The sequence below is a fragment of the Zonotrichia albicollis genome, chromosome 16 (genome assembly GCF_047830755.1).
Source record: "Zonotrichia albicollis isolate bZonAlb1 chromosome 16, bZonAlb1.hap1, whole genome shotgun sequence".
NCBI lineage: Eukaryota > Metazoa > Chordata > Aves > Passeriformes > Passerellidae > Zonotrichia > Zonotrichia albicollis.
In genome coordinates this window covers 13,998,693-14,019,435 of record NC_133834.1, presented here as the reverse complement: position 1 = coordinate 14,019,435, position 20,743 = coordinate 13,998,693, and the positions used below count along the sequence as shown (strand labels likewise).

The 20,743-nt window shown below is 41.8% G+C and overlaps 1 protein-coding gene across 5 annotated transcripts in view; it reads left to right on the top strand.

The window, feature by feature from the left end:
* Positions 1-20,743, top strand: part of CREBBP (CREB binding lysine acetyltransferase) — a 99,220-nt gene that overhangs the window by 4,365 nt on the left and 74,112 nt on the right. For 4 of the 5 annotated variants that reach the window (XM_074552956.1, XM_074552955.1, XM_074552958.1 and 1 more), the window contains exon 2: positions 10,324-11,036. In XM_074552956.1, the coding sequence (XP_074409057.1) occupies positions 10,324-11,036 (713 nt within the window). The remainder of the gene's footprint in view (positions 1-10,323; positions 11,037-20,743) is intronic. The other variant, XM_074552957.1, reaches the window with a different exon arrangement.

Genomic DNA, 20,743 nt, shown 5'->3' with positions numbered 1-20,743 from the left:
GCCACGTGGCTGCTGCTGCTGCAAAAGCTGTGGGCCAAGCTCCCTGATAACTCCTGTTCTCTTCCTGGCCCATGTGTTGGCATCCAGGGCCTGGGTTTTACACTGGGGAAAGGCTGGCCCTGTTGCACGTGCCTCCCTACGTGCTGAGATAAGGAGATCTCTGGCTGCCTCCCAGCCAGCCACAGAACTCCACAGGAGCGAGTTCGTGTCGATGCGCAGCCTGATTTGATCCTGCTCTCCTGCCAAAAACCAGATAGGTGTATTGCACTGGATTTAGGTTTTAGTTTGAAAAGAGGTGGACAAAAGCAAAGTAGCTTAAGGAAAGACAGCAAGGTTTTCTAAGCTAGTGTTCACATTCTTAGCAGAGACTTCAGATGGAGTGACGTCTCGGTGATCTAAACCCAGATTTTGTTTGGGCACGTGAAAGCATTAGTATGGATGTTTTAAAGGGTTCATTGCTGCGTGCCTGAAAAGCCTCATGGAAGCCTGTGTAATCCATCTGCTCTTGTTTTGTGTGGTACCTGCAAAACTCAGTGTCATGTGTGTGCCGTGGCAGTAAGAATCACAGTTACACACTCCCTTATTCTCTCCCTGGAAAAAGGAAAAGCATAATTTCATTAAGTGAACACACTCTCATTTATAGGCAGAAAATTTAGGGAAGAAATTCATTTTCTGAAAAGCTGTAGGTGAAGGAATGTGCATAGTTGTAATTATTCATGGGAATGTCCTTTTTGTTTGTTTGTTTTGTGGTACTTGTGTCCCAACTATCTGGGATGGGAAAAGAGGTGGGATATTCATGGCTATATTGTTTCTTGTAGAATACTTCATGGTTATATTGTTTAAGACTCGTGCAACCATGGGGGTGGTGGATGGGAGAGGATGATGCCAAGCAAGATGTTTACTTTGAGCCAGAGATTTGATACAAACTCTTTAGGTTTTTCTCACCTGAAGTGACTGACCTGCATGACTTGATGCCAGCGTTTGTGATCTGGGACAGGAGATTTTTGAGATTAGAAATGGGCTCATTTATAGAGTCTAGCACAGCTAATTCTCACCAGTTCCTGGGGCACTGCTGATAGCAAGGTATTGTGTACTCTCCCAGTGTTTGTGGGCTTTTACAGGTCTTTCCAAGGAGTTTGACACTCATGTCTGTGTGGGATGAAAAGTTGAGCAGATGATCTGCTAGCCTGATCATAGGTGACAGTCCACAGTCCTACCATTTTGCCCATTCCTTTATTTTTTGAAATTCATACTTTGATAATTGCAAATGTGCTGGGGATTTCAAACTTCTTCCCCCTCCAGTGATTTAAAGTTAACTAGGAAAATGCTGTGCCATAGAGCTCCTGGAGAAGCCCTGCCAGCAGCAGGCAGGAATAGAGGCTGTGTCTGTGCTGTACTCCAGAGATCTCTTGGTAGTTGTGAGATGATTCCCAGTTTTCTGCTGCAGATTATTCACTTTCTGTCTTGGCTGGACATTCCTTGGAGTCGTCGTCCAGTGCCATTAATTATTTCTACAGCAACATGCTATGCTTTTTCATTATACCTGCAGCTTCACATTAAAACCCTCCACATATTCTTAGTGTTTATCTTTATTATATTTTACTTACTGTTGCTATCTGCTAAGAGAGAAGAACATGAAAAAAACCCTCACGCCCTTAACAACATACTGCAGGTTAATGTGAAACCAGGGTGGAGAGGGTGGTGGAAAAACACAATTTGAAAAATTCTGAGGTTTGTTCTTGTACAGTGAAAAAAATTGAGGGATAACTTAGAAATCTGACACATCCACCCTAATTTGGTTTACACTTTCAAGAATTTTTGCTTTGTAAATCTTCCTTTTAACATATGTTATGTTTTCCATCTGTCTTCTCAGATGTCTAAGATACAGAGAGAACCTAAATTGTTTATTTGGAAAACTCTTTAATAAAGATGCTTCAACAAATACTATTAAGTATTTTGCAGAATCATAAGTGTGAATTAAAAGAAAACTGCAACTTCTATTAGCAGTGATAATTATAACTCTTAATCTAAATCTCTTAACACACTCTTCCTTTCCTGCTTTCTTATTTGCCATCACTGAGAAATAAGGATGTTATTTATGATAACTAGATAAATACAGTATTTTTGGTTTGCAGTTTGTGTGTGGATATATTTTTATTTATACATCTGTAAGTCAGTAAAATAATCCCCAGTTTCCCTGCTGGTCACCTTTAGTGCTGGGGAAGCTTCCTTGGGAAGACAGCATTGGGAAAAGGAGTTGTTCTTCCCTGGATGTCTGTTCCTCCCAATCTCCTGGGCACATGTCATTTTCCTGCTGCAGCTGGACACGGCAGAGACAGGAATCAGAGCTGGAGCCCTTCTGCTGCAGAGTGAGAAGCAAAATGGGACAGTGGATTGCAGCCCCTGTCCGTGTGTGTGTCACCAGCAGAGCACAAGCTGCTCTCTTGCTCTGCCCAGCTTTGCCACCACAGGTACCTGGGTTAGTGGGTGTTGCTGGTGACATCACTCCTGTGTCATCTCTTGTGTGGTGTCATCATCTCATGGAGAGAAGAGATGGGGAAATTACCAGGTGCCTTAAGTACTGAGTGTAAGTCTGGTTCACTTCTTTGTGAAGTTTTTTCCTAAGTTCATAAACTCCCTAAAGGAAAGTATTAATGAGAATGGTTCAAAACAGCCTCATCCCATTGAAATCTATGCTTTAAAGTAAAAGATTCTTGAGAGAGTTGGTGTTTCTTGGTATTGTCAGTTACACCTGGAAGCTTTTTTAGATATAAATATACAAAAATCGTTAGTTTCAAGTGCTCGTCCGCTGTTACTTCCTTGTGTATGTTTGGTTTGAGTTGTATGTCTTTGCCAAGCAGAAGACAGTTCCCTTAAATTTGGTGTCAGAAATAGGGAGGGAAAAGATGCATTAAAAAGAATGGAATATGTACTTTTTGCAGCTTTTATTCATCACAGAGGAGACCCCAGACTTGCCTGTTTCATAGTAATGTTGCTTAGGTTTTTTTTTTCCTTGTTTCATAATATAACTTCAAGTACATATTTATGTATTTCACTCTTCCCAGAACAGGCCTGTTCTGTGGTTCTGTTGGAGAAGCTGTGTTAAATAGGAATTGTCATAGAAGGACTTGTGTAGCTGAAGGGAGCTCCTGAGCCAGAACTGAGCTCCAGCTCTCACCCCTGACACTGGCACTCATTGTGGGGAGCAGGAGGAGATGAACACTTCAAAGCCTGAACCACCTGTGTTGGAAATACATTCACTGAGAAGTCTCTGGCCAGGGAGTGTCACAACTAAAGTTTGTTTGTCAAGATAATTTGTGCCTTTATGTGTTGTGTGCTGATTCCCTTTCCAGGTGGGCAGTGAGGGTGGCACAGCCTTAAGGGAAGCCAGTTCAGGGCAGGCACAAGCAGACACTGGCTTGGTACAGACTGTGCATGTCATGCCCACTATTAATTACCAGAATCTCAAATGATTCCCTTTAAAAGGGTCATTCAGAATTCAAATGTTCTGTCAGCTGTTAAATTTGGGGAAGAGGCACGATATGTGTTTGTGATAGGATGAGAAGGCTCACTGCTGTTAATGTGCTGCAAGAACCTTAAAGTATTTAATCTTCATCTGGATGAAGTTGTGAATGAGAAGCTGATGTGTGGTGTCTCCCAGCCCATAGGCAGGTTTCCTCCTCTTCCTTCTATCTGGATTTCTCTTCTTATGGTAAATAAATGTACTGAAGACTTCTTTTGCCTGGTAGCCATGTGCACTGGGACAGTAGCCATGTGTGTGTCTTGTGGATGCTGCTGGGTGGGATTTAGACTTATTCACAAGAGCAGACATGGCAACTGTGTCAAAATAGTGAAGATACCTTGGGAAACAATTCAGAGGAGGAATGGTTTTGGAGAGGGCAGAGGAAGGCAAAGGCAATCCATCATTTGCCACCCGATGCTTCCAAGAGCAGACCAGAGTGAGCACTCCTCTTGGGCTGCTTCTGCCACACATTTTGGGGTTACCTTGGCTTTATTCCCCTCTGGCCTCTGGGAAGAGATTAGAGACTAGCTTCTTATCTGGATATTTTTCATATTTGCTTCTTTATATAAGTCTTAGTGCCAGGTGCAAGGGCCATTTAATGTGCTCTCATACACTACTTTGTAATTGATAGGGAAACACTCAAGTAATCTGTGATTTATTTTTATGAAAGGGTAGAATAATCCCTAAACCCACCAATTACTTCTGAAATAAACCAGTATCCCAGGTTTTTCTAGGTTTTAACCCAGGTTGTGTTGTCACTATGAGCACAGCAAAAGAGAGATGGTGGAGACAGCTTGGACAAGTAGAGCAGAGAGAACCTTGAGGTGATACAAAACATGGAAGTGGAAAGAGAGGCTGGGGACTGACCTGGTGTGACCAAGGAAGGATCTCAGTTTATACTACTCAATTTTCATGGATGTGAGGAGGAGGACAGGACAGAGCAGGTGGCCTTTCCTGTATCAGGTGGTAGCTGTTATCACACCTTGGTGGTGGGATAAAGGAGGTGGAGATGTGACATTTTCCCCATCCTGGCTCATGTGTCTGCTGGTGGAGCTGGTGTCAGGAGCTGAGTCAGGAATACAGGTAGTACTGCACTAGAGGTTAGAAGAGAACTGATTTTTTTTCATTAGTTTCATGATTTGTTTGTGTAATAAGCTTCAGTTTTGAAAAGTCACTTAGTTGCTGAAACCTTACCAAAATGGATTGAGGAAGATACTCGGAACTGTCTCTAAAATCCCAGCCACAGGAAAGCAAGCAAAGGCAGGTGTTAAACCCGTTTCAAAAAGGGTTAAAATACAATACAGTCAGACTGTTCAGCCTCCTCTCCATCACTGGGAAGGTCATGGAGGAGCTGGAGTGAGTTCAGGGAAGGCTGCTCAGGAGTTTGGGGCTGGAGCAAGTGCCCTGTGAGAGGAGGTGGAGGGCTGGGCTGCAGTCAGACCTGGTGTCCCTTCCAACCTGAGTGACTTTGGGCCTGCCAGCAAGAGAGAGCTGTGATGATGATTACAATGAATTTTCTACAGATAAGTCCCAAGGATTCCAAAAAGTGATGTTCATATCAACACATTTGAGTTTTGACCACTCCAGTGACTTAGGAATCAGCAAACCAGACTGTATTCCTTTCTCATCCCAAGTGCAAGTGCTTTAAAAGATCAGGCACGTAGAAATTTAGTTAAATATTCAAATCTCTTATTATTCAAGCCATAAATTAAAACTCATCCAGATCCTGGATGTTGGATCTCTTTCTTTCTCATCACCCTCCCCCCAGCCAGGTCCCTCATCACCATCATTCTCAACCTGGTTGTTAAACATGGTGTTCAGAAGAAGTAATGCTGCTCTGCTGAAATTCAAGGCCAGATGCATGTCAGTGCCCAAGCTTTCCATGTCTTGTTAGAGAAAGACACAAATCTCAAGTTTCCTTGCTGGAAATTTTAGATTTTCCGTGAACACGTTAATTGTTCTAAAACATTAAAAGCAATAATTGTTTTTTGTGAAACAATAAATTCCAGAATCCTCAAACCTGGAAAGGAAGTTGGAATGGACATGGTAATTGCTGACTGTGCCACACAGTGTGGCTATTGAGGGGAGCTACCTGACAGTGAATTTCAGGCAATGGCTGGAGCTCTGAACTGTTGAGGCTTTGTCTGCTGGGGTCTGGCGTGATTGAAAGAAGCCTTACAAAACAAAATTGGGCTCACTGAAATGTAACAGCTATGTTGGCATGAAAGGCAGGCCCGGTGAAAATACTGCTTGTGTGCTGCACTTGAGTGTCTGCTCCATGCCATGAACAGTCAGTTTGTGACAGGACAGCTCCCAGTCACGTCCCAAGCAAAGATTATGCTGTAAAAAATGAAACTGAATTTGATAGTTCTCCTCCTGCTTGCTGTGAGATACGTTGGAGATAATAAGACACATAATGAAACACCTTAGGATGTTTGTCACCTCTCCAGGCTGAGCTAAAGGGGAAAAAATGATGACATTGAAACAAGTTAATTGATTGAATATATATATTAGGAAGATCTCCCAGTAACAGTCACAAGCAGTTGTACAGATGAGAATGTTCTGCCTTCAGGATGCAGCAGAGTTTTGGGGTTTTTTTCCTCTGAGAAGGCCTAGAAGGAAACAGAACGTGTTTTTTTAAATTCTGGTTGCTGAAAGTGTTGTCCAGGAAGGCAGAAAACTGTGACATTTAAGCTCACAAGACTGAAATTAGGAGAGAAACTGTCTCAAGTGTGGTTATCTTCTATGTGTGAAAATAGCTGCTCAAGGAAGGCAGAATGCTCAGACTGGAGAAGGAGCCCTTTGGAAAGAGTGGGGGTGTGGTACTTGCCTGGTGCTTTTCCATGCCCTCCAGAAAACATAATCTCTGCTTTTTTGGTGCTCTGCTGTTAAGAGGACATTGGGATTTATGTGACAGAGGTAATGAAAGGTATCAGGATCAGAGGTGCTGTGTTAGAGACGAGACACAACCAGGTGAATCTGCACAGCCTTGGTCAGCTCTGCTGCTTCAGGAGCACTGAGTTAGAGGTTTGTGCCTTTGGGGTTTAGGGAATCTGCTCTCCTTTAAAATCCACATCACTTTTCCTGCTCTGATGTGTGCTGGGTGCATGGAAGCTTTGAGGATGGAGCAGGTGGGACTTGTCAGCAGAGCTGTTCCCTGACCATTGCTTCAGGTAAAGGCAAAGGCATCCCTTGGGTTGTATTTGTTTTTAGCCTCCTGGTAGCTGCCTTTGAGAAACAGCTGAAGCATTGAGAATGGGATCAATTCTGTTCTTCTTGTGAGGATGGAGGCACTGCAGTTGCTTTTCATTTCTCTGTCAGTAGAAATGGGCCATGTTCTTATTATGGCAGATTTTTATATGTGTGTAAATATACTTATTCTTTTTATAACTGCCAAGACAATCTCTTATCTTTATGGATTTGTTGCAGACATGCTCAAGTAGATTTTTGGTTTCTGTTGTATTTTATAACCGTTGTAAAATGCGCCTTGTGTTGCTGTTTTTAATGTGCATGACTCTGATGAAATATAAAAGAAGATGATTAATCGTTGCATGAACAATTGAATTCTTGGTGAATTTTTACAGGACCATTGTGTTAAGTTGTTTACCTGCTTTTTATTTTCCTGCTGGCAGAGCAGTACATTTTCCATGTCTAACCTAAATGTACAGCCTTCTTACAGGAGCTTAGGAGTGGTAGATTATTTCAGGTTTTAAGTGGCAATATTCCCAAATGCTTTCTTCACTCTTTTTTGTAAACTGCAAAAACATTTCCAGTTCTTGGCTCTGGCAAGACTGAGAGAGTCCAGCCAGCCAAGCAAAAAAACAAATTGAGCATTTATACTCCAGCATCCCATTTTGAAATACAGCTGGAAAAAACTACTCCTTAAGCCACAGCAACATCTTCCCCCTTGACATTTTGTCTCTTCTTCTCTGCCCCTCTCCCCACACCCACACATCTATTGTCCATGAAATATTAACAGTTTTGATGCAGAAGCTTGGAAGAACACCTTTATATGGGATTTACAGAAGTTGTGTGAATGAAACCTTGAATTTGGGGGGCTGGGGTGATGAGAGCAGTTGAAGAGAGGGAGAACCTCAGCCCTGGCCCCATGTGCCACCCTTGGTGATTCATGGACAGATGGATTTGGTTGGGCTCCAGTGGCAGAGCCTCCCAGCATTCCCAGCTGAAATAGGGAAATTTGGAAGAGTGGAAGAGGGAGAGTAGAACCAAAATGTCAAGGAAGTGGCAGATTGCAGCCTGGTCAGTGTCCAGATGTTGTGTGGGAAACTGGAGGAGAGATGAAGCACTCATGGAGTCAAAGGTACACCAGGAAAGATGAACTAAAGACCTGAAATGAAAAGAAGCAAGTAAGAGAAATTAAATATACTTTAATGAATCTTGCTAAATGAAATGTTAGCTTGTTCCTTGCCTGCTTGGAGGGGAGCAGGGGCACTGTTGTGAGCAGGGTGTGTTTGTCACATCCTGCAGTCCTGGAAGGATTATTGACTCCAGTAGGTGATGATGGCAGCGTGGGCCCCTGAAGGACATGGTGCTTTGAGCACCTCAGAACAGCCAGAATTTCATGGTTTTGTCTTTGTTTCCTGTGCCTGTTTGTGTAACTCACCAGGCATTGCTAGTCTGACCATTTTATTATTTTTTCTACAGCTAGGTTGAATTGGAAATGCACATGCTGATAAAAGCTATCACTACACTATTAAAATGTACTGAGAGGGCTTGGTGATGCATCTGTGCTTTGTGATAGTTTGTGTTGCTCGAGGTTTGTTGTTTTTTTCCAATATCCCATCTTACATAATTTTTGCAGCCTGGATCTTGCACCAACTTTTTGTGGTTGAAAAGTGAATTAAACTTTAAAACAATGAAGCCTTTGGAATATCCTTCTTAAGTAAAGAACTCTTCTTTGCTCTAACCTGGAAAAAATGTGGTTTGTTGCTCAGAGTGAAGGACTGGGGTTTGTCAGGGCTGGCTTGGGGGGCAAAATAATGTTTTCACTCATTTATGTTACAGTGAGAAGTGATTGTTTCAGTTCACATCCTTGGATTGGAAAACTCTTCCAAGATGTGTTGTGTGTTTGAACAGCTACTCTGGTGTATTGAGGCTGCTCTGCTTAGATGTTTATAAATATGTGCCTGTCCTTATGTCTTCAAATATGTAATTTTATTTTCACATGGCAGTACCTATATACAGTGAACCAACATTCTATTTTTTAGTTACATACTAAAATAACCTTGTTACACAGATGCTGCTTATGATGTGCTATTAATAAAAGATTTTAGTACCTGAGTTGGTCCTTTAAAGGAAAAAAAAAGCCCCACCACTTTTTTATTAGTCTGGATGTTGCAGCCAGGCAGAGCTGTTCCTTCAAGTGGCTTAATGAAGATTTGATTGATTTATTTTGCTCATCTGGAGAGTGTGTGGATTACCTCTGTCAATATTGGGCATGATAAATGATGGCTGGGCACTTAGAGAGCAATTTGAATTATTTGAGCTGTTCAGGAATCGAGCAGTGACTCGATTCAAGAGGCATTACAAGGAGAAAATGCTGAGTCCCTTTTGGGATCTTCTGAGGGAGCAGATCGTGGTACAAATCAATGACTAGAAGCTGATCTTAAATGTCTTTATATGTGAGACTGGGATCAAACTGTTGAGGAAATCGTTGTTCTTTGAAGTTTTGAAGCAGTGCTGGAAGATGTTCTTTGGCCATGTGCACACATAAATGACAGGGTAGAATTGCTGGGTGAAATGCGGTGGCTTGGGATTACAGAGGAGGTTGGAAAAGGTGATGTAATTGCTCTTTTGGGAGCATAAATCAATAGGAAAAAAATCTGTTGTTATTTCTGCCTTCATCTTTTAGCCAAAACAAGGGAAATCTGAGCATTACATTAGATCATTGTATTCATGTCACCTTAGTTTTCTTAAGCTTCATTGTATTGAAATTCTTGCCAGAAAACCTGTTTATTGGCCAGTGCTGTGTACAGTGCGTGATGGCTGCGCTCTGAAAGGCTCTGCAGTTTGTGTCACAGGGACCCTCACTCACCTCCTGTGGGATCTCAGCACCTCAGCACTGAGGTGTCACCGAGAGCACCCTTGGGGGGCCCGGGAGTCCTGGAATGTTCCAGAAGTGTCTGGTGGCTGCACTTTGATCCTACACAGGAGACGACACCTGTATGAGGACAGGAGGGTTTCACCGGGGTGAATGGTGAAGGGATTGGTTAATTAGAGAGTGAAACACAGGGTTTAGGATTTCTGTACAGGGGGGTTTAGAGAAGTAAGATGGAGGAATTGGGGCGTGTCCTGTCCTTCTTCTTCTTCTTCTTCTTCTTCTCCTCCATCTTCTGTGGTGATGGTGGCACTTTGGGATTGGTCATTACTAAAAGTGCACTGGGCAATAAGGGTGAAAGGTATTGGGGAAAAATGATAAATATTGTACACGTAACTTTGGGTATAAAGATAGGTGACTGCCCGGAGGGCAGACAGTGTGCTCATGGCTGGCTGCTGAGCAGAGCTCTGTTGGGCAGAGAGAAAATCTTTTAGATAAACAATTAATAAACACCGAGACCGAGAAAAGAACTGAAGCCTCTTCTCGTCCTTTGAAACGCCCCAAGGCCACCCCGGGCCTTTCCAGGCCCTCCAAACAGCCGGGAATCCGACAACCTCCTAGTCCTGGGTAAAGACATCCTGAATGCCTGAGGATGTTAACACTGGTACAAAGTAGCAAAGATAAATATTTTAGCTACTCATCTGTCATGTTTTCTCACCCATGTCTCTGTTTTAACTTGTAGATTTCGGATCTTTGTTTGACTTGGAAAATGATCTTCCCGATGAGCTGATCCCCAATGGCGAGTTGGGCCTTTTAAATAGCAGTGGGAACCTCGTTCCAGATGCGGCTTCCAAACACAAACAACTTTCTGAACTTCTGAGGGGCAGCAGCGGCTCTTCCTTGAACCCAGGGATTGGCAATGTGAACTCGAGCAGCCCCGTGCAGCAGGGAGTGGCTGCCCAGGTGCAGGGGCAGCCCAACAGCGCCGGCATCGGCAGCCTGGGCGCCATGGGCAAGAGCCCGCTCAACCCAGGGGACTCCTCTGCTCCTGGCCTGGCCAAACAGGCAGCCAGCACCTCTGGACCTACCACACCTGCGTCCCAAACTCTGAACTCTCAAGCACAAAAACAAGTGGGAATGGTGACGAGCAGCCCTGCGACATCACAGACTGGACCTGGGATATGTATGAATACTAATTTCAGTCAGACACACCAGAGCCTTCTCAACAGTAATTCTGGTCACAGTTTAATGAATCAGCCTCAGCAAGGACAAGGGCAGGTAATGAATGGATCTCTTGGGGCAGCTGGAAGAGGAAGGGGAGCAGGAATGCAATATTCTGCCCCTGCCATGCAGGGGAATGCAGGCAGTGTGCTGGCAGAGACTTTAACCCAAGTATCTCCACAGATGGCTGGGCACACCGGGCTGAACACAGCACAGACAGGAGCAATTACTAAAGTATGTACATGCCATTTACTGTCTTCTATTTATTGCACTTGTTTTTCTCCATACAGGTGTTTAGGAAGCACAGTAGATCCTTTTCTGGGACAGAACTAAAGGATGTGCTTTTCTTGAGTCTGTAGTTCCCCATTTCAGTCACCAGTGATATTGTGAAAAGGAGATAATTGAAGCAGTTCTTCTCATGTAATCAAAAATGAAAGCACTTGTTGAAAAAGACATCCTCGAAGCTAAAAGTTGGAAAGTATCTTAGCAGAGTGAATTAGAAAAGAGTAGCATAATCCTGCAGAAAGGAAGCAGATGATTTCTCGTGTGCAGGATCTCAGTTTAGCTGCCAGACAACGCCATCTTCTAAAGCAATGGGAGCACTTGGAGATGGAAGGGAGAAGTGTAGCCATTGCTCCTTTGTCAAGGACTCTGTCAGCAGCCGTGCAGCGAATGGTTTTTAAATATGGAGCAACCGATCTGGAAACGTCAAATTTCACGTAGATTGCCAAGCTAATGCAAACTGTGCCAGGGGAGGGCAAGAGCCTCGTTTGGTGGCCATTGTGGATCAGGGCAGGGAATTTATACCTGGAAGTATCTGCTTCTGTCCCGGGGTGCTGCTCTGGCTCCCTGTTTGATACAGTTACTGCTTTTTAGTTCTTTGTTTCCCACAAGTGAGTTTAGAGCCTGTTTTGACTGCTGCTCCTCCTGCCCTGTGCCTTATCTCTTGTTTGCATTGTTTTGGTATAGTTGCTTCATGAAATTTTGATGGCAACCCCACCATGTTCTGATATGTAGAAAAAAAGGTCAATTTTTATCTCTGATATTTTATCTATTCATACATCAGTAGCTGTTGTCACTGTAGTTAATTAGCATGTAAATGTTAATTCATTGATGTGTTAGTATTGTGGAAAAAATTGCATTGTCTGACATGAAAGTGTGTGCCCTGTACTCTGAAGAGGTGCTCACATCACTTTGGAGCACTGTATAGTTCATTTTAATTTTTTTCAAAATAAAAACCATAAAAAGCATTCTCTCTGCAGTGAAGAGATGCTTCTGCTTATGCAAGAGATACTTGTGCTATGAGTGAAGGTCAGAGCACCTGAAAGTTGATATAACTGTTTTGGAGGCTGGAGACAGCTAATTTTGTTGTGTGGAAGCTGATTGGTCTGCACTGAAAGAGAGTCAGCTTATCTTTCTTTTGTTTTCCTTTGAAATTTGTGGGAAGAGTGAGGAATTCTATTTATCTGGCTTATTTCTGTGAATTTACAGATGACTAAGTTCTTGGGAGTAGATTTTTTGTCACTATTCAGTTTTATGTGAACCAACTGAAGTAGAATTACCCCAAAGCAAAGGACTTGCTGACACAATCTGTGTGAGCCTGATGGGGGAGGTTCTGTGAGGTCTTGATTTATTTTAAACAAACCCACCTCTGGTAAAGAACAGGCCAGATCTCAGACAAATCCCACATTTCAAGGACTTCAGGCCTAACCTGTTGCCAGCTGCAAATGGATTCACCAGCTCAGGAAAGGGACCCAGGGTGCCTCAGTTTACACATGTGCAAAAAGCAAAGTAAATTTGGCTTTAGCAAGGAATGCACTGTAAGAGAATAGTGACTTTTCATGACAGAGCACAAGTGATAAAATGGTGCTTCTTTGAAGGTGCACTTCAAATCATTTTAAAAACTTGGCCAAGTAAAACAGGAAAACTGATGTTTTCCAGGGCTCCATCTCTTGTTGAATAAGATGAAGCTTCAAAGCATTGTGTTTCTTTAAAAAGTTTAACTTCATATACATCTTCTTTGTCTCTTATTAAAGAGAGTAGATGAGCTGAGTATTTTACACAAAAATTTTGTGTTTCCATTTTGGAACAAATACTTGCTCCCTGAATTTTCCTGTACCAAGCAGCAGTGTTCTCTGTCTTTGCCATTTTCTTAGTTGCCATTTGAGGATTGCTATCCTTTTCCAGTCTCTCCCCATCCCCCAGTTTATTGTCCTAATAGGATTATCAGCCATGATTGTGTGTTAGCTTTTTCTTATTGATGCTTCAGGAAAGCTTTTCTTAAAAGCAAAGAAAAACTTCAGTGAGTTTGTCTGTTCTTCTGAAACTGAAATTTCTGCTGAAGGAAAATTTGGGTTATTTTGTTTTTTTTCACCTCCTGATTCCCTCCTGTTTACCACTTAATGTGTACAGCTTAAAAGATTTAAAGAGCTGTAATAAAAGTGGTGAGGCAGCTGATCTACCTAATAGTGAACAGTGTCCAACTTGTCTAAACAGCTTAAAATGTAGCTGCCATCCTGCTGTATCTGTATCAAGGCTGGAAGGAAATTCTCTAGGCAAAGACTGTAGCAATATCCAAAGGGAAACAAAGAGCTGTGAAGTACAAATGCAGAAAAAAATACCTAAAAGAACTTATTTATTATTCTAATTACATTAAAAAGAAGTGATGTGCATCTCTGAGTAACCTTGTTCAAGTACAGCTCTGCAGCCCATTTTTCTCAGTTCAGTGTGTTGATATGGAACTCGTGAGCCTTCATGGTTTGGGACCAGTTTTGTTAGGCAAGACCTTGCTTCTGTGGTGCTTGGTTCTAATCCTTTTTTAGTGTGTGACAATCAATCCATTCCTTTTCCTGGTTTTGTGTGTTGTGGTGTGTTTATATAAGCATTCTTTCTATTAAGAGAAAAAGAAGGAAAGACATCCAGAATCTGGTCCCTTCACCTGATCTCAGAAATTGCAAGGATTCATTTCATCTGAATCATCGTCAACCATGATTGTGAATTTTGGTCTGGACTTGCTGTTTTAAGGCAGGACTGAGCAGGGTGACTGAGGTTTGTGTTCCTGTGCTTGCATGAGCCAAAGGTAGAGATAAACCTTAGCACTAACCCATTCAAACAGGAGTGGAAAATAATTTAATTCTCAGTGTCAGAGGGCAATAAGATGCTGATATCAAGACAATTATTCTTCCATTGGCAAGGAGAGATTAAAGTAAAATACTTCCTCAATCTATAGAGATGTGAGGAAAGATTTCACATGATACTCCAAAGATCAGTGATTTTTCATGCTGAGATAGCTGGAAACCTTTGAGGAACTCCCTCTTCCATGATACTGTGTGTATCTCTGCTCCCTTCACTGGCACTCTCCTTTGCTGTAACCATTTTGCTTGTAATTGTGGCATTGTGGCCCTTTTTTCTTGGATGACACTCCAAGGAGCATTTTTATTGGACTGGGTTGAAGTTCCTTAGGAAATCAGCTTTAAAGAGGAAAGGATTTGTCTTTGAACAATTATTGATGGAGTAGAGGAGCAGATCATCTTGTCACAATCATTTCCAGCAGTAATGAATTGCCCTTTTGTGTTGTACCATGATTTTTGTTGAGTCCTTTAAGTCCAGAAAACATGTTCAAACCATCTAGAACATCTTGTTAGAGGTGTTTTTTTTTAATTGTTGGTTGTTGGATGTGATGAGCAGTAGCAAAGCTCAGCAGATTGTCATTGCTTCCATAGGAATGAGCATTTCATTGGAGACATGGTTGTGTTTTACACTCCTGTTGCTGTGGGAGCTCTTCTTCCCCAGCTGAAGGAGATGAAACCTTCCTGTTCTTTGTGGCTGGAAATTGAGTTTCTTTCATTGAGTTGTTAGAGAGTCTCTTGCTGAGATGCATTCCCTGTGTCTCGTGCAGCTGTCAAAGCCTGTGGAAAGTTAGAAAAAAAATGTTGGGAAGTTCCCATTTATTTTGTATGGTTCTCAGGCTTCCTTTTTGCCCTGTATTAGCAGTTCTGGACTGTGATTCCTCTACCTGGTATTCTGCTCTTTCCCTTAAGAAGTGGCACAGTCCCATTCAGATGAGAGGACTCTTGAGTGTTTTCTTTTCTATGTGTTTCCAAGCTATAATGCCTCCTCACACAATTCTGTAAAAGGAACCCCCTTTTCTTCACTGACTTCAGAGTCCTGTCACTCCAACAAGGATATCAGAAATTAAGGGAAAAATCTGGAGTTGTGCATGGCTGATAATCTGCAGAAAGTATTGCTGTTAACCTGCAGTGAAGATACAGCTTGCTGGGGGCTCCTTTCAAAGTGTTTTTCTTTACAGAACCATTAAACCTACCCCAAATTCAGCTTTCCTTCTGAAGGGCAGGCACAGTTTAATCAAACATTATTGGGCTCTATGCCTCAGAAAAAGATTCAATTGTTTGGTCAGACTGAATCTATAAAGAGATGAGAGAAAATGTTTGTTTATTTTCGTACCTAGTTACGACATTTACAACATTAATGATTGTTTAGGGGTTTTTTTGGGATGCCTTTTTGAAGATTGAAGATTTTGAATAACTTCAATCTACCTGTTTTGAAAACTCTGAAGGAAAATACTAATATTGATATGAAATAGAACCTGTGTGCAGGGAGAAACTGATGGAAAAGCTGATCTGGCTGGCAGATGTTCCAGTGTAGTTGCAGGGAGTTTAGATGCAGAGTTCCAAGTGCTGTGTGCAAGAGATGAGTTTTCCTTACCTCTGTGTGTGGATTTAACCCCACTGGAAGTTGGTCCCAGCATGGGATTGGCATCAAAACCTGAACAGACTCAAAACAATCACTAACTGTGCAAAACTAGATCTGGTCTGCTGGATTTTTGCCTATGAGTGCAGAACAGTTTTTTCCTCTAAATGGTATTGGCCTCATTTGTTTGGACAGTGCGTGTTTTCAACTTTATTTCAGTCAAAATAGCACATGGCAGTGTATGCTTCAGTAAGAGTAGGGTCAGATTAAAGAGGAGGAGGAACTCTTACCAGAAGTGAACTTCAGAAACCAGTAAAACAATTTTTTACTTCTACCAAGAGAATAAACTGTTGTCTTGGGGCTTTTTAATGTTGAGCTATAAAAGAAGTGAATTCTGTCGTTGTTTCCAGGCAGGGTGTCTGTCTAATACATGTGCCTTGGACAAGCACATTCACAGTTTTGCTCCCTGAGTGGTGTTTTGGTGTTGGAAATTAATCTTGAGTAAATTAAATATGATAATGAGCTGTGTTTAAGAGCAGGATTTCCACAATGTATGTGTTTACGTTACTTGTGAGGAAACTGTGGTAAGGAAAATTTGTGATGAGAAAAAATGAAGCCAACTATTTATTTAAACAGATCCCCCAGTTGCTCTTGCTGAGTACCAGATTTAGATACGCTTGCTGATTGTGAATTAAGTCAGCTGAAGATGTTCTCATTCCTTTGCAGCTCTGTGTGTTTTAGCAAACTGCTGGTGCTGTTTGTTTCTGTGGTGGCTCTCAATCTGTCTGAATTCTGCCTGAATTGTTTTAACATGACTTGCAGTTAATTTGCTTCTCATGCACGGAGTTGTCCGTGCTCGGCTGCCAAGCTGCCTGGCTCCTAGCAGACCATGCCTCTGGCAAACAGCAGTAGCCAGTCCAAATCATATTCCAAACAGGGCTGCTTCCCATTCCAGGGACTCCTAATAATGCTACACACTCAACCATAGCTGCTCCATCCTCTGATAAATAAAGAGCACCAAAACAGCGTTTTTACTGAGGTGAGACATATGTGTTTTTGTAATAATACAACACAAAAAAGCTGTAAATACAGAGGAGCACATAATAGCAAAACTCACTGACTCGTAGTAAAATGAAAGTGTCTGAGGCAGTTTTGTTTTGAAACATGAGCGTGGAAATTGCTGCTCCACAGATGAGTTTGCTGATACGTCAAAGAGATTTAGTGACTTAAAAAGCTCACTTCCCACAGCTCTTACTGCTGGCACCCGAAATTCACTTGTTTCCTGTTTCTAGTACATGAGTTAAGTCTTGTTTGCAGTTGTGCAATGTAATTGAAGATGTTTGCAGTGATAAGCACTTGGCTGGGGCTTATGCAGGTATCAAGGTTCAGTTTGGCTCCAGGGCTGCAAGAAGCAGAGCACTCAGCCTTGGTGGGGACAAACCTCAGCTCAGTTTCCTCTCCCAAAATTCTCTCTGTGCTCTTGCACTGCCTTATCAGCCAGCTGACAAAAATTAAATGTTATGGGATCTCTTCAGAGCAGAATTGTGCCATTATCTTCTACCACAAACATTAAGCTTTGTGTCACTAACCATCAATTATGTTGCTAAGAGTCTTGTCACTCTTCAGTTTTTGTTGTTAGAGTGGTGTTTATTTCCAAGTTCATCTAAAAGAAGGTTTTGGGACTGAAACCAGCAGATTCACCAGTTCCTTTGGAAGCATTGATTAAAAGCAGGATTTAAGTGTTGTTTCAGGTTAGTCAAAATGACAGAAACTCCCAGATACTGACAGATGTAACTGAGATGACATCATTCCAGTTTTCAGACTGCTTTCACATATCTTCCTGCTGCTGTTTGGGGTTTTTAATACCCAGGTAAAAAATGACTCAGATGATGGGAGGGAGAAAAACCTGCCCACTGAAACGTTGGTGAGTAGAAGTTACGAAATGCCTGGTTCCTTCAGTCAGAAGGAAATCTTTGTCACAGTAATTTTCTTAATAGACTCTAATCATGCATGTAGATATGATTTCACAGGAGCCTTTCTGATGAAAAGACCTTTTAGCAGGTCTCAAATCTTGCCCTTACTTAAAAGATAATATTTGTGCTTGACAGCGAGCTGTGATTATATTGGGAATCTGTAATTGGAAGGACATACAGAAATGTGTTAAAGCAGGCAGTGCTGAGGTCTGGAATGTAAATGCTGGTGGTCTGTTTCTTTAGAAAAAAGGCAGTGCAGGAAACTTGGAAAATTACATAGAGTTTGATAAACTGTGTCAGCCTTCCTGAGAAATGGATCAGGAGTGGAAGCAGTGAGAGGAGGCAATTCTCCTTTTGCAGCTTCCACAAGTGAAAAACACTTTGTTGAAGGAAAACAGGACACTTCAACCATCAGGCAAAAAAATAAGATTATGTTGGAAAGTTGCACTTTGGAATTTTGAAATTCACTCATTTCCATAGGGACTTAAAATAAAAGAGCACAAACCATGCCCAAATCTACTTTGTAGATTATTCTTCACCTTGATTAAGATTTAAACTAGAAAAGGTGTTTCAATACACACTTTCCCTCCTTATGTCAGAGAATAATTCTGAATTCTTACTGGTACAATTGCTAGTTTACTCTGCAGGGTTGAGAATAAGGAATGGCAGAGTATAATGGCATTTTCCTTTCTTCTTGTGAATTTTTGGAGGAAATACCTGTTGGTTTTTGTTTGGAAGCTGAAGTCCATTTGTATGTGGCATCAGTTTGCTGGAGCTGTGTCCATGGACTGTAAATAGTATGTGCTCGTTTCTTCTCCTCTTTATCCTCCTCCTCCTTGCTATTACAGTAAAGAGTATTTTTATTTACTCCAGAAATTACTGTGACTGTGAAGTGGCACACTAAGCTTGCTTGTATTTTAACTGTTTGTGTGTAATCCAAGCAATGGCTTTAATTCTAAGGCCAGGAATACTTTGCAGAATTAAGATTTAGATTAATAAGGATTTGAGATGATTTTTGAACTCCTGGTGCTACAAAAACTACCTGTAAGTAGCACCTGGAAGTGTCTGTGCTTACGTGTTCTGAAAATTTTCAAATTCCAAAGTGATGGATGTGTTCTTTGGTATCTGTGTACAAATCCTATTTAGGTTTGGGAAATAACAGTGTCCTGTGCTCTAAAAACGGTTCAACAGTGCCTTTGTTTTAGAGTGAATCATAATGAAAATACAGCATGTTAAATATAGGACCCTCCTTGCCAAAAGAAATGAAATAGATTTTTTTTGAAGTGTGGTAAATAGATTATTTAGCACTCTGCTGCTGTTTTGGATGGAAAGGATTTGTGTTCTCCATGCTGCCCTGGCTGCATGGCTGCTCTGCTTGTCAGGGGACTTTTGGAAACAAAACAAATGCCCTTTGAAGCTTTTGGCAAATTGACTTAATTAAATAACTGCCTTTAGGACGGGAGGATCTTTGTACCCTGCTAATGGACAAGTGTTGGAACACCACCAGCTGAAGATGAGATTTCTCTCTTGGAACAAACAGCGGTGGCTCCCTTAGTCTGATATGGGGCATCTGGGGTTAAAAAGCATTTCTGGATCCTCCTCTGTGCAGCTGCTGTCAGTGAGGAATGTGTGCACAGGCCTGGTTTGTCAAACTGTTCAATTTTAATCCTGTTTAGAGACAACCATCAGATCTTGCCTTGTTTAAGAGCCTGTTCAGGATTGTCTCAATAGCTTCGTGGGTATTGTTAAATCTTCAAGGAGAACATCTTTTATAGGACTGGAAATGTCACAGTAGCTCTTGAAGTCATTGTGGTGTTTCAAAACTAACATGTTAGTCTCTTAATGTTATTTTAAAATTATTTTAACAGTGTAAATTATTTATACTTACATTTCTCCATAGTTAATATCAGGCTGTGATATTTATGCTAAGTAGTTGCTTGGAGTAAGCAATATTGATTTTTGTTTCTTTTAATGTATTTAATGTAACCTGTGCTGTGAGTTTGTTTCTTGTTGATTTGATTTTTCTCCTTGGTCTGCAATTGAAAAGTGTAGTTACTTTCAGAGTCACAGCCTCTCCCTTCAGTGTTGCCCCTTTTCCTTTAGGATTCATGTCTGTCAAGGAGAGTATCCATTGTAGAGGAAGGACACAGAATATCTCTTTTCTTTATATTTTGGAGCTACTTTTCCTGTTGCTGTTCCTCCTCAGAGCTACTGTTGTCTTTCTGCCACCTCTGTGGAATATCACATTCCTTGGGCTGCCCGATAATGTATCCTTGGCCAGCTTCTGGGAGATAAATGGGGAAAGAACCTCTGAAATAGTGCTGCTGTTTTCTCTTACCAAAACAGCTTATTCCTTATAATACTCAATTTTTGGAGCATGACGTGCTCTCCCTTTCCTTGGCTGTCTCCAGCCAGCCATAGGCACTGCTGAGGTGCTGGCAGGCACAGCTGGCACTTCTGCTGGGTACAGTCTGCAAGGCTGATACCCACAGGACAGGAAATAAAGGAAGGACTGCTGACTTAGGCTTGAATTTGATATAGAAATCTGCATTTCTAGAATCACAGAATCATGGAATGGTTTGGGTTGGAAGGGACCATAAAGTGATCCAGTGCCACCCCTGCCATGGCAGGGACACCTCCCACTGTCCCAGGCTGCTCCCAGCCCTGCCCAGCCTGGCCTTGGGCACTGCCAGGGATCCAGGGTGGGCACCCTGTGCCAGGGCCTGCCCACCCTCCCAAGGAAGAATTAACAAATGGAAATTTCCCTTCTTTCAGTTTGAAGACATTTCCCCTTGCCTGTCACTGCTGTTCCTAAACTTTGTCTCAGCTTCATGGTGATGAGGTGCAGGACAGAGATACTCAGTTGGGAACCTATGTTAGAAAACTGGTTTGGTGTGACCATAAATGTGTTTTAGTGCACACTGAAGCTTCTCCTGGAATTAACTCATAAAAATTTTGGCCTGTGAATATACAGTGGAGTATCTGTTGAGGCATATCTTCACTGAATTTCTGCCTTTCAAAATTTTCTTTTCAAGTATTGTTGAATTATTCTTCATGTCCAAACTAGATTTTCTTGATGAAACAAACCTTTGAAACATCTACAGTTAATTTTGTGGTTCTGGTTAAGTTTCTTTTCTTGTATACTAAGAATAATTTTTGTTTATCTGAAGAAAGCCACTTGCTCTGTTTGGCACTTATAAAAGCTCTTGAAGCAATTGGAATGCATTGATCAATTGTGGCTAATTATTCATTAGAGCT